Source organism: Acartia tonsa, chromosome 12 (genome assembly GCF_053477335.1).
Source record: "Acartia tonsa isolate MP-2025a chromosome 12, ASM5347733v1, whole genome shotgun sequence".
In the NCBI taxonomy this organism is placed as follows: Eukaryota; Metazoa; Arthropoda; class Copepoda; order Calanoida; family Acartiidae; genus Acartia; species Acartia tonsa.
This window is the reverse complement of record NC_137271.1, coordinates 15,107,000-15,121,066: the sequence shown is the minus strand read 5'-3', so window position 1 is coordinate 15,121,066 and position 14,067 is coordinate 15,107,000. Positions and strand designations below refer to the sequence as shown.

The following is a 14,067-nucleotide window of genomic DNA, read 5'->3' as shown; positions in this document are numbered from 1 at the left end:
GGGATCTCAAGGGATAAGACAATGGCCGATAAATTCATGTATATCTCCGTTGATGAAACAAAAAATTACCCTTTTTGTAGATAGTGGTTGAAACACTCAATAAACCAACCAATCAAAACTCCAAAATTCCCCAAAGTTGTTAAGCCAACGAATAAGAAAAGGTTATTTTAAAACTTTGGGTACTAGTGCAAATATACAGCCCATTGTCCCCTCTCTATCTGAAATTACCTAAAGGTCCCAGGAAAGTTCTGGGAACGACGCCAGGAAACTGGTGATGATCATACTTGTCCAGGTCTCGGCTGTGGTACAGGATGTCATGACAGGCCTAAATGTTTAATGTCAGGGATTAGAGAGGGGGAAATGGGCTGTTTATTACACTAGTCCCCAAAATGTATAATAACATTTTCTTATTTGTTGAATTAACAACTTTGGGGACTTTTTATCGAATTTTGATTGGTTTGTTAATAAGTGTCCAAACGTTTCAACCACGAAATGTAATCTATAAAAGGGGTAGTTTTGTGTATCATCATTGGGGATGTACATCAAATTATCGTGGTTTGTCTTATCCCTTTAGATCCCTGATTCAATGTTCATTAGCTTTCTTGCACGATATTTATCTAGAGCTCTAGACTAAGCAATCTATTATTATGTATAGTAATAATTTTGTGCCTTCTAACTTCCATACACAAAAGGCATGTAAAGAGGACTATCCACGAACCAGAGCAAGTGATTCTAAGCATCTTCCAACATTAACCCATAGTATTTTTTTAGTGAATATACTAGTTTTATGTTTAATATTTGCTTTATCGACTAAAAAGTTAGGTTTCACCATGGTTTTATATGAAAAAAACTTTGAAATGTAAAGCAATTTTTAGAGCAATATCATCAAATGATTTGTTGAGTTCAAAGGACAAAATAAAATAACACTGCAGAAAAGCATCAAATGTTGTAAATTGCAAAAGTTCATTAATTAAACTGTATACAAGTTACCAACCCTTTTTCTAAATATACATTTTAATCAAAATAATATACTTTTGTGTTAAAGCTATTAAACAACAGTTTGAACTCATCAAAACATTCGATGATATTGCACCAAACAATGCTTAACATTTCAAAGTTTTTTCATATAAAACCATGGTGAAACCTAACTTTTTTGTCGATAAAGCAAATATTAAACATAAACCTAGTATATTTACTAAAAAAAAACCATGGGTCAATGCTGGAAGATGCTTAGAATCACTTGCTCTTGTTCGTGGATAGTCCTCTTTATCGTCTCTAGCATGACGCATTTCATGCATAATAGTTATTTCTCGCATCGTATTATATAGAGTTTTCAGCGGATATAAAAATGTACAACTATAAGATTAAAACCAATTTTGTTAGCCCCGAGAAGCCGAAGGCACGGGCTAAAACAAACTGGTTCTTATCTTAGTAATAATTGTACATTTTTATATTCGTAGAAAGATACGATACAAGATGTTTCAGTATAGTTTGGAACCAGTTCTAATCCAGCGGATATTAATCGGTTTCGAAGCGATACGGGAATAACCTTTCCGCCAACTTGCAGGCATAAAGTTTACCTGTATGTTAAAACTCTCCTCAACTTTAGTGTAGGGACTGATGAATATTTGTCCATAAGCAACAAGATACACAAGTATTTCTAGCAACTTATCTCTAAATAACAAGGATGACAATATTCAGAAAAGCTAAGATTAACAAGTGGAGAAGTTATAATTATATGACACATTTTATCTTTCATGGGGACGATTTCTCTTGTGAGGGTGGAGGTAACCTCCAACAAAATCGTTGTAAACCTACCCTGGACCTATAAAAAGCTACAATAAAAATGAGAACCATGTCGTTCAGTAGTTAGCGAGATCTTTATCTCGAGACAAACAATTTTAATATAGGAACCAAAAAATTTTGTCAAAAAAGTAAAAAATATAAGTTCTTTTAAATGGACGTGCAAACTCTCTTGTAACAATTATAGAGTTGCTGTGCTTCTAAGTCGTACCTTACTATTAAAGAAATCAGCATGCAAAGTTTGAAATCGATAAGACAATTCTAACCTGTTTCAATTAACGAAAAGAGCTAACCGTTACGGAAGTATGGACCGACCCTAATTATAGAGAAGCTTAGCTTTTAAAAATACTCACAAGCTGAATATCATTTTAAATCATTCTAATTCTGAAATTAGCATAATATTTTAATACTGATTAAAGCAACATACAATTATTAATTGAACTGGGTGCTATAATATTTATTTTTATAAATGCATATTACAATAAAAATATCACAATATAAGCGAAGTGTTACACAAAGATAGGATAAAGTAAAAAAATATGAAACAAAAATTATTTATTTAGTAGTAGGAATAAAGTTAGTTGAAACAATGGAATGTTTGAGAAAGTTACATACTTAGTGTTTAATTTTCCCCCAAACTGTTTTAAGCCAACGAATTAAGACCGAATTTTGTAAAATGTGAAGATTTATTTACAGCCCTTGTCTCCCATTCTTATTTTTATTACCTACACTATTGGCTAAGCCCCTTGCATATAGGGGCTCTATATGCAACGATTTTTAGAATTAGCCAAAAACAATTCCAATAAAAAAGTCCAATTGGTTCAGTAGTTATTGAGATCTTCAGCTTCAAACAAACAAAAAACTGACTACTTTACAGAATAGGGTAAATGTGCAACAACCAAGAACAATTATGTCCATAAGTGAAGCAACCATAACAAGCTAACTTTTAAAAAATTAATAAAGAAAAGCAAACTGTAATAAGACAATAAAATATAATTTAAACAAATAGACATATATCTCTGGTGTAAGCGTATTGACATGCGTGAATGTGTGAGAAGAATGGATTTAGAATATATGGTTACTAGGACAGGGGAAAAATTGTCGTCAATTTAGGTTGCTAACATGGACATCATTTATTCGTCAGTTCCTTCATTCTGGAGGAGGAGAGAGAGAGGGGATGGAGTCAAGGGGGTGGATGGTTGGGGGACATTATTTTAGCCAGCTACAAGTTTAAATTTATTAAAGAACATGATAATCTAACATCCAAGTAATAATAAATTCATTGTTTGAAGAGTGTGTGTGTGTGTGTGTGTGTGTAGTGTTTTGAGTACAAAGAGAGAGACCAAACGTCTTAACATAACATATATACCTATAGTGTTTCTTTGCTGTAAAATAATAAAATTATTTTAACAAGAAAAAAGTAAGTAGGTATATCAAATTATTTGTGAAAAACTATGCATTGTTTATAATTTAACTTAAAGATTTTAGTATTTTTAAATACAATGTTATTTTAAAGCAAGCTAAAAAGAAAATTTTCTTTTTCTATCATAGTTATTTATCGCATCGTATTATAAACATTTTCCCGTGGATATTAAAAAGAAAGACTACAAGATTTTTTTGCCACTCAGGGCTACCGGTAACAAAACTGGTTTTAAATTTTTTTTATTTCATTATTCGCGGAAAATTGTCTGTAATACGATGCTATACATGATTTTTCAGTATGTCTGAGAATCTGTTCTAATCCAGGGGTTATAAGTCATAGTCATACTGTAAAGAACATTTCTGTAAGAATCATTGGTCTGTAGCTTGGAGAAAATCTTGAATATTACTCCAGCCAGGCACAGAGTCATTTTTACTCCAGTTTGGTGAGGGCTTGTCAGAGGCCAGCCAGTTAAAATCACCAACCTTTAAATAAAATATGATTAGAATTCACAAAAAAAAATTCCTTTGGATTTAATACCAGGAATCTAATGGGATAAGGCAATGGCTGATAAATTGATGTACATCCCCAATGATGATACACAAAATTACCCCATATGTAGATTAAAATTAGTGGCTGAAACGTTTGAACAATCAACTTAAATAATCGAAGTCTCCATATATAACTTTGCGGACTAGTGTAATAAACAGTCCATTGTCCCCTCTCTCCCTGGATAGATAGATACCTGGCTCCAGTGGTTAACAGATTTCTGTAGAGTGGATGTGGTCCAAGTTTTCTCAGGAATCCACTCTAAACCAGGATGCATTCCAAACCTAATCAAATATGTATAGCTGTTACTAGCAACATTAGAGTAAAACAATAGAGGGGGAAGGGGTTAAATAACTGTATGTCTCTTTCCCGAGGACCCTGTGCCGTCTTTCAATTCAGTCTTTGAAAATCAACGAATAGCGTCGGGAACATTAACACAGCCAAGTAGTTACAAAAGAGCAGAAAGCAATTTGCTAGCAGGCGAAAAAAATCCCTAACAGGGGGATTCAGGTAGTTGTCTTTTTAATCTTTACTATAAAGGGAAAAGTAGGTTGCGGGTAAAATCCGTAAAGGTTGTGAGTTTTAAGTTAAAAACAGTAGAAGAACGATAAAAATTTATGTTAACTTTTAAAAAAAATTGTTGTCTATAGTTCTTTTCAATAAGAAATACACATTTTTAGTGAATATTATCGTTATACTACAATTTTTAAGCCTTAAAACACACACTTTTACGTATTTTACCCGCAACCTACTATTCCCTTTATTCTGGCAACTACCTATAAACCACTAACTACAAGTATTAAAAGTTATTGAGCCAACCAAAACGACTAAGAATTTTTAAAACTAATTTAATATTTGGTCCAATATCTCCTCTCTCCCTGGACCTACCTTAGCTTGGAGCAATCTTCAATGATAGCTTTAGAGGTGACATGGATGTAGAAGTCTGTTTCAACTGTGTTGTGAATCCTAAAATAAACAAGGATGAAAACGTCTATATATGCGAAGCTCAAAAAAGTATACGGTAGGGTTGATTAATATTCGGCATAAAATCCCCGGCTTAAAGGGGGGAAGGGTGAAAAATATAGAAAGAAGGAGGGGGGGGGGGGGGGGGTGAAAAATAGTATAGTGAAAAAAACAAAGATAATGGAAAATATGTGAAAAATCATCAAAAAAAACACTTTTCCTTTCATTTACAGACAAAAATAATCTAAGAAAGGTGGGAAATTTAATTTTAACTAGGTAATTTTGACAAACATACCTATGATTGACTGCACTAAATCATATTTTAGAAATATTATTCCATAATAGAAAAAAATCATTTAAAAATATTTTCTAGTATATAAACTAGGGTTGGCAATCCGCCGAATTTTTGGTTCGGATTCGGATTCTAGCCCCTACAGAGGACATTTTCTAGCTCTTACTTTACTTAACCTAACCTAAGCATGAAGGGCTACTGTGAAAATAAAATATCCCCCAAAAAATTGGGATGCTACTCATCATTTTACTTGTAGTTAAAGAACAATAAAAAATACTTTTTTGGTTTTTGTCTGTCACATTCTAAATAAAAAAATTTGTAAGTGCTACAAAAGTCATAAAAAATAACAATTCGAATCCGTTTTTTAAATTGAGGATTCGGATTAAAAAATTGGAAGGTTTGCGGATTCGGATTGCCAACCCTAATATAAATATTTAGACTTCATTATAGACGCTTAATACATGATGTGATTGTGTAATAATAACGATTTACCCATATTTTATAGTCCCCGTAGGGTTTAACCTAACCTGAGTTGCTGTGCTGAGAGTAGTAGGGTTGAGTTGCAACAATTTTCTATAAATATTGATGAGGAAACAGGTCCACCAAATATCCGACAATTCCTTAATTAAATGAATAATGTAAAAATGGATCTAGGATATATGTGGATAAAATGATAGGGGAAAATTTCTCGTCAATCTCACTTGCTAACAGGACCTCATTTATTCCTCAGTTCATTCATCCAGAAAGAGTTGATGGGGTTAAGGAGGTGGATGAGGGGTATCTGTTTCGGAACGCAATGCCTAGCCGTTCTCGAAATCTTATCTCGAAGCCCTCCGAATGACCAACATAGTGAAGTTTACGAATGTGTATTTATTACCATGAAAACAGTAAGTCTAAAACAAAAATATAAGAATTAATTACATAAAATTAATTGTTATTATTTTGTAACATCGAGGTTGCGTGATTTTAATTTAATAAAAAATATGGATTTTCTAAAAAACTTAAAATTGGCACAAATCATATTAAATCGCATCAGAAATTGATAATTTTAGAATAAAATAATCAATAATATAAAAGTAAATATTCGTATATCAAAACTTAGCAGTTAAATGGTCTATTTGCTGAAAAATTAATGATTTAAATTTCTTCATAAAATTGTACCATTCTACGCTTATTTTCAAGAATTAAAAGATAAATTCTTACCACATATGATGTCAAACTAAGCAGGAAGGCTTATTTGAGATCTTCCACGTATCAGAGCGCATGTATATTCAAGCAATACATTATTTTCATTCACGTAGCTCCTCACATGGGAATCATCAAAGGAAAAGTGCGCGTCTCTTTTGTTTGTTTACAAGCCACGCGCGGAGATAGTTAGGAATGCCGCATAACACACTCATTCTCTGGGGAATTCTGGTGTAAGGAAAAAAGGGATTAATGGGTTCGAACTTGCCGGGGAATACAAGAAATACATACCGACACACACCCGTCTATTCACTGGGAATCAAACACAATACCTCATCTTTGCAATATACGTGCAGACAGTGTCCACGAAATCACAATCTCATAACGCATAAATTACAAGAGTTTAAAATGTCATGGCCATAAGGCCTAAATTGGTTATGGAAACTTACGAATACCACAACAACTCAAACCGCCTCAGCTACCACATAAGGACAGGAATAAGGAATGGGAAAAGCATTCAACATTCATGAATTGCACATTTACCACTCACACATCTCATTATATCATGGCCTCATAATCTCAATAAAATTAGAATTACAGACCATGTAATTACATGAATTAATAATCATTAGTACCTAAACTTCAATTAGGTACCTACATAATAAAATAGGTAATGATTTTTATACTAAAAATCGCATCGATAATTAAATAATCAACTCAAACTTTTTTCATCAAAAGAAAGAAAGATTAAATAATAACATTTCTTCTACTAAATCTTTTTGCTAGAAAAGAAAAGTAAAATTGCATAAAAAACTTCTCAATAATTAGAAATTTTCTTCGACAGAAAAATAATTGTGCTTACATCTAAACATTTTTCAGATAAGATAAGTAAGATCCTTAAATCTAAACATGTTTTAATAAAATAGATACTTAAATCTAAATAAAATATGACTGTAAAAAATCATCAAACTTCGGAAAATTAAAATTTCATAATTTTAAATCTTCGTGAATCAAAATTGCGTAAAATTAAAATTGCAATTGAAATATGCAAATTAAATTTACTAAAATAAAACAAAAGCTCAACGTAAGAAAAGAACTTTTCTAAAATGCTGAATCTTCAATTTCTCTCTGTTTTAAGAAGAAAGCAACATATACATATTCATACAGTCATAATTAAAGGCAATCTAGGCCTCAGTTAGAATGAATCCCTCAAGATACAAACTAACAATGTCCATCAAATAATAATAAATGCCTTGTTCCAGCTATCCTGTTGGACGTTATGACTTTCCATCACAACTTTTGATACTGCATAATTTCTAACAGGATTTCTGGCGCAGGGCTGCATCAACTGAAACAAACATAATTAGTGATGTTTAATTCAAATCAAAAATAAAAAGAATCATGAAATAATTCAAAGAACTTTTAAATTCATCAATCAAAGCAAATCAAAATTAAAAATAAAATATTTTATGCTTTAGTTTTGCCGTTTTGCGTCGGGCCTGGCCGAGGAAATAGAGCTTAGGTACGTCGTAAAGCGGTCTTATTAAGCTAAATTCTACGAAAATCAAGAATCTACTTAGTTCATCGCGAAAAAAATCTGCATTTTTCTTTAGGTACATCAGATCAAAGGTAAATAGTAATAATTTTAATATGCATGTAATATTAAATTATTTATGTGATTGTAATAAATCTTAAAGAAATATTTAAATGATGTAAAAATCTCATTTTGTTAATTTCTTATCATATCAAATTTCAATCCAACAAGGATAAAAATGTTTATATCTGCGTAGGTACCTAGGAAACTTTCCTCGAAAAAATCCCAGGTCTCGGAAAGACTTAAATCATTGAAAGAACTTGCGAAAACGTATAAAAAACTTAAGTTTGCATTTCAAATGAAAAAAATCTTGCATCGATTTGAAAGTTTAAACGAAATTGTATCAAAAATTGCGTTTTTTGTCTTTCGAAAAAAAAATCTGATAAATCTACCAAAAAAATAAAAAATCAAAGTTAAACAAGAACGATACTTATACTAAACTTTGGGTAGATCAATCTTCAGAAGACGTCTTGCGGAAGTCTCGTTATCTGTGGCGGCTGCGTCGTCTGATAATTTGTATTTGGCAACCACGGTCCTTCCACCTGGGCGCACTTCTTGAACTCGTCCCAGTCTAAACTTCTTCATCAAACTTGTGCTGTCATCAACAAGCACCACATCTCCTGGCTCGAGCAGCACCTTGTTGCGGCGCCACTTGATGGACTTCAACAGCTCGGGCATGAGCTGCTCCTTGTACACCTGATGGAACTGCCTGGTCAACTCCTCCAAGTTCTCCAACCTCCTGGTAATCGGTTCCTTGCAACCGGTTTCAAACGTACAGATTGCATCATTCGTCCTGCCTCCAAGCAAATCAGCAGGTGAAATTATTCTCCAGGTATTGACGTCTTCTCCTGCAGTGGCATACGTCAATGGTTTAGAATTCAGCACTCTAGCTGTCTCAGCACACAACACCAACAAATCATTGAAGGTTACGGTAGCACCGGCCAACTTTCTGTTCAACACCCGCTTGACCAGCCCAACCTGTCTCTCCACAGTGCCAACGAATGAATGTGCAGCTGTGGGCACAAGATGCCATTCAAAATGCATCCTTGTATCCTTCAAAAGTTCATCTAGAATGCGTTTGGTACCAGCCATATTGGTACCACGATCAGTAGTAACTCTTCTTGGCATGTTGTAAAATGCCTGAAGTTTTCTCAAGCCGACCAGCACGGCTTCAGTTGAATAATCTGTCAAAACATCAATAAACACAGCCTGTGTAAATCTACAAGCTACTATCAACAACCAGACTTTGTACTTTGTCTTGGTATTCCTGGTGCCAACGCCAGGTTTCACAACTTCTATGGGTCCCGCAAGGTCCATGTGTACCTCTTGGAAGGGCACTGACGGCTCCACACGGTCTGGCAGGATATTAGCCATTGCGGGACTCGAACGCTTGGCATACTCAATGGAACATGCAGCACAATTCTTGACCACTTTCATAGCCTCCATGCGGCCATGTGTGATCCAAGCATATCTTCGGCTTTGCGCCAATGTCTTACGATGGCCTCCATGGCCTAGCTCATCGTGAGACTGTTGAAGGATGAGCTTTGCCAGCCTGTTGTGGCGGCTAAGCAAGACAACACCTGGGCTGTCCTTCATAACTTTCCTCGGGCCTCCAGCTGCGGCCTCAAGAGCTTCATCACCTCTGGCGGCCATTTTGAGTATTGTAAATGACCGAAGAGGAAAACATCCATCATGACCCACTATGGGCCAACAAACCTGGACTTTGTGATGATACGGTTGAAGAGAATCGAACTTCCCCTCGGCGTCCATGGTCATCTCCTTCTCTTGGTTGAAGGATGTCAAAAACAGGTCACAAACAGAATCCAAGTAAGTGTTTGTGAAAGTATAGTTCTCATAATACCTAGAACTATCATTGTTGCTACCACCATCCTCATTTGTTGCAACACCACGTTTCTTAACAAGTAACAACTTGAAACAGTTGGCAGCCTTAAGAACTGCAGATACAGTCCTTCTTGCCTGCCTGTAGGTCCTCCTTGCCAGCGACCTCCAGAAATCATTGTCCACCATTTGTGTGAACATTACCTTGAGCTTCGCCATCTTTGGATTAAGCTCACTCTCAGGAATAGATGCGTTAACCTCACCCGCCGTTTTAACGGGCCACTGGTCCTGTTCCAGGTGCAACCAGCTTGGACCTTCCTGGTATGTAGATCCAGGTTGTACATCCTCAATTGTACACAAACCTCGCGTAGCTAAATCCGCAATGTTGTGTTGGGTTGGAACCCATCTCCAATCTTCAGGGCTCATCAACTGTTGTATTTCAGAAACACGATGACTGTTGAAAACATTTAGCATAACACTGTCACTGGATAACTGCGCCAGGGCACAGCTGCTATCACTAAAAAATACTTTGCCAGAGATGCTGAATGGTAGGGCTCTGACAACTGTATCCACAAGCCTTGCCAAGATTAGGCAAGATAGCATTTCTAACCTCGGTATAGACTCTATCTTAACTGGTGCGACACGTGACTTGGCGCAACACAAAACTACATCAAATCCTCCAGCAACTGGCCATCTCAGGTAGGTGATGGCTGCATAGGCTGAGCTTGATGCATCACAGAAACCAATTACCATTGGAAGCCCCAATGGCTTATCAGGAACCATCGAACGTCTGAATGACACATTTCCAAGTGCCGCCCTGTCCTGGAGGCTGCTCACGAACTCTGACCTCAACTCTCCAGGTATGGAATCATCCCAGTCACATCCATGTATGCAAACTGAGCGTAGACATAGCTTGGATTTAAGCAGCAATGGTGCTGCTAGACCCAAAGGGTCATATAGCTGTTGTACGATTCTCCAAACTTCTCGTTTAGTTATCGCTTCAGGTAGACTTCTCCAGAGATCCTCCAAGTCCAGGTCTTCTAGTAACTTTCTACCCTTTATCTTCGCGCCGTGGTTGGCTCTGACAGGCAAGAACAATATATCCTGTTTTGGGACCCAAACAATGCCCAAAACTTTCACACTGTCAACATCATCTCCAGAATAAATAACAGATTTAAATCTGAAATTTCCAGGTTCAATCATCTGTTCCAGCTCTCGGACCAGCTGGACAGCTTCAGGTTTACTGTTATGACCGCTTAAACAGTCATCCACGTAAGTACAAGTCTCCAATTTCACAGAAGGAGGATCTTGATACAACACAAATTCAGATCTGAGTGGCTGCTGAACATCTCTCCACACATCTTGATGGGCTACAACATCAGAACCTCTAATCTTCTCAGATCCATAAACATCATGAACATCCTGCAGGGATCTTCCACCAAAAATACGACCAGTGAGTCTGAGGGCGGTCACGGCCATATCGCCGGCGAGGGCTTCACCAAAATTAACGGTTCTGGTGAGATAAACCTCCGGCTCTCCATCAACTGTATCAGCAAAAAATACACGTTTCAGCTGAGAATCTTCATAGGTAGCTAACAAACTGTTATAAAACTTCTGGATATCAGCCACAAGTGCACACTTGTAGCTTCTGAACCGAATAAGATTATGCATAAGGGAATATAATGGAACTGGCCCGTCCATCATAATACTGTTGAGACTCAACCCCTTGCAACAGAGGCTACTGTTGGCGCATATCCTCAACGGCGTGGAGATACTTTCTTTATATGCACATACCAGGCTCGAATAATACACAGGCCCAGTATAAGACAGGTCTTCTGGCGACGCTTTTGTATACACGCCACGAGAAACAGCTTCATTGAACACTTGGCAGAAAGTATCGTATTCGCCCTTTTTGACCATTCTTTGCCGGTCACGCAGGCAAATCTTGTACGCCTGCTCTGAGTTATCAAACAACACACTTGGCGGCGTCTTATAAGGATATGAAGCCGTCCAGATACGGCTCTCAAGATCCAGCGTCAAACCTTCTTCAATCAGCTGCCGCTTGCGCACGTCCAAGGCGGACTGCCCGGCGGCAATGGCAGCGCAATGGCGGCAGTTCTTACAGCCGCTGCACATTGATGGCGGCTGTATTCCCAGACTCTCCGTGGAAAGGAACTCCATCTTGCTGACCTCTAGCTTAGTAGCTTTACAAGCGACAGGATTAGCAACAGTCCTGCCGTCCGCAGACACAACTAGATAACCTGTACCAAATAAGCTTCTGTACAGTCTAGAATCACCAACCATTTTATCTGCACACGGGAACATAGCTGGTGTCAGATGACCGATAAGAACGTCAATCTTACCGTCAACCTTAGAGAAATTATCAGGCTTATTATCGAAAATCTCGGCGGCGGCTGCAGGATCAATAGACCGTAACCCTTCTTCAGTACCAATGCTGGGCACTACCGCCGCCTCCAGAATATGGCAATTCCGGTTGCGGTCAACCAAGCAGATTTTAACTGTAGGACATGCTTGGCTCTTTCCATCTGCCAAAGAAATAGTAGCTGTGCGACCAGTTGATGGCAACTCTAACTTCTTGGCGATACTTCTAGAAATCAATGTGAGATTTGCTCCACTATCCCACATTGCATTGACGGTGACTTGGCGATTGTCAGCCGCCACAGCTGGTAACTGCTGCAACATCAGCATATAATTGTTCTTGCTGAACAATTGTGATTCATAAACTGCCGCAACTTGTCCACCAGCAACAGACTCATGTAATAAACTATTATGAGGCTGGTTGCAGCTGTCTATGGTACAGCTGCCAAGTCTATCGGCCTTAGGGCAATCAGCAACCCTGTGTCCCTTTTGCAAGCAAAGCAAACAGGCGCCGATTTTCTTGATAAAGTTTTTACGTTCAGGAACAGACAGATCCCTAAACTTAGAACACTTAAACAACAAGTGTTCAGAACTGCAACCTTCCGACGGGCAAGGCTGTTTCTTCTTGGTCTTTGCTGGAGACCCAGGTTTACCTACGGCTGTAGCTGCTGCCGCAGGATTACCCTTCTTCTTAGAGGGGGTGTCCATATCAGTCGAGCACCGCATTAAAATAGCGCCCCTCTGCTCCTCGATAATCTGCATCAACTTTGGCACATTTGGGACGTCCATTGAGCCCAATGCCACATTAAGCTTATCTTGAAAATCTCGAGGTAACTTCTTGGATAACATCTCCAGAAGGATCACGGTCAACCACTGGCTTGTGGTAACTTCATCATCTTCATCATCTTTAGTCAGCTGCTCCAGCTGGCTAACTGCACCACCGAACTCTGCTAACACAGTCACAATCTGGTTGGAGTCCGACGGCTTAGACTTTTTCTCCCATTGGTTGAAAAGGCAGAGCATCTGACGTGTCTTAGACTTGAAACGTGAGTCAAGGTAAGCCCACTGAGATTCATGCGATTGAATCTGAGTTAATTGGAGTCTCAGCTCTTTATTTTTACAGACTTTCTCACTGCTCAACAATAACTGCAAGTACGACGGGTCCTGTCCTACAGTAAGCTTTTTAAAATTGTCCTTGAAACTTACGTAGGATGCTTCCTGGCCGTCGAAGGAGGGGAGAAGACGTTCATCAACACGATTCATATATCCTGGCGTGAACATAGAACCGGTGGCGAACTGTGATGTGCCAAACGGTGACACAAATGGCGGTGCTGTCGAGGCACCCGCCGTCGTCGTGGGTGGCTTCATAGGTTCAAGCTTAACCTCAGCCAATTGTTTCATCAAAGCAGACAAAGTGTTTATAATTGGATCGGGTAAGGGAAAATATGACCCTTTAATAACTTTCACAATCTTCAAGCATCGATCATATAGTTCAGCCTGATGGTTAGGCAAATTATCACCAACTAAATCAACAACACTTTGAATGTCACTAAGCTCTTCTATAGCATCAAGAGCATCTTTCAAAGCACTATAGTCTTTTTGCACAGTAACTATATCAGAATAAATGTCACTAAACTCATCAAGCTCTTGGATTCTCAACCCAAGCTTGCTAAAACCGACCATGATGCTGTCAAATGTCTCGAACTTGTCATGGACAAGGATTGACTCCTTAGTGAGATGTCTAACGTCAAGTTCTGAAGTATCACTGACCAACTTCATCACTCTACTTAGCTCACTGGTTAGGGCCTCAACGGCTGGACGCAGCTGCTTTCCCAATTGTTCACCTTTATTCTTTTTAGGACCCATGATTTTCACTAAAGTTAACTGTACTGATTATGACTATAATAATGTGTGGTAAGGTATCACAACCAACACATTCACAAAACTTCACAGATTCTTCTTAGCTGCATCTGTTCTGTCTTGTTTTCATTGTTTCGGAACGCAATGCCTAGCCGTTCTCGAAATCTTATCTCGAAGCCCTCC

At 37.8% G+C, this 14,067-nt stretch overlaps 2 protein-coding genes across 6 annotated transcripts in view; both read right to left on the bottom strand.

Annotated features, from left to right (window-relative positions):
* Alg12 (Alg12 alpha-1,6-mannosyltransferase) overlaps positions 1-2,190 on the bottom strand; it is a 17,062-nt gene extending 14,872 nt beyond the window's left edge. For both annotated transcript variants that reach the window (XM_080179254.1, XM_080179255.1), the window contains exons 1-3: positions 2,157-2,190; positions 1,581-1,674; positions 229-325 (exon numbers count right to left, since the gene is read on the bottom strand). In XM_080179254.1, the coding sequence (XP_080035380.1) occupies positions 229-325; positions 1,581-1,674; positions 2,157-2,170 (205 nt within the window). In that variant the 5' untranslated portion in view covers positions 2,171-2,190. The remainder of the gene's footprint in view (positions 1-228; positions 326-1,580; positions 1,675-2,156) is intronic.
* The window catches only part of Tbcc (Tubulin-binding cofactor C), a 20,289-nt gene continuing 8,407 nt past the window's right edge, over positions 2,186-14,067 (bottom strand). For 2 of the 4 annotated variants that reach the window (XM_080179258.1, XM_080179257.1), the window contains 4 exons: positions 5,555-5,647; positions 4,661-4,738; positions 3,969-4,056; positions 2,186-3,708 (listed from right to left, as the gene is read on the bottom strand). In XM_080179258.1, coding sequence (XP_080035384.1) covers positions 3,595-3,708; positions 3,969-4,056; positions 4,661-4,738; positions 5,555-5,647 — 373 coding nt within the window. In that variant the 3' untranslated portion in view covers positions 2,186-3,594. The remainder of the gene's footprint in view (positions 3,709-3,968; positions 4,057-4,660; positions 4,739-5,554; positions 5,648-14,067) is intronic. The other 2 variants (XR_013884663.1, XR_013884664.1) reach the window with 2 other exon arrangements.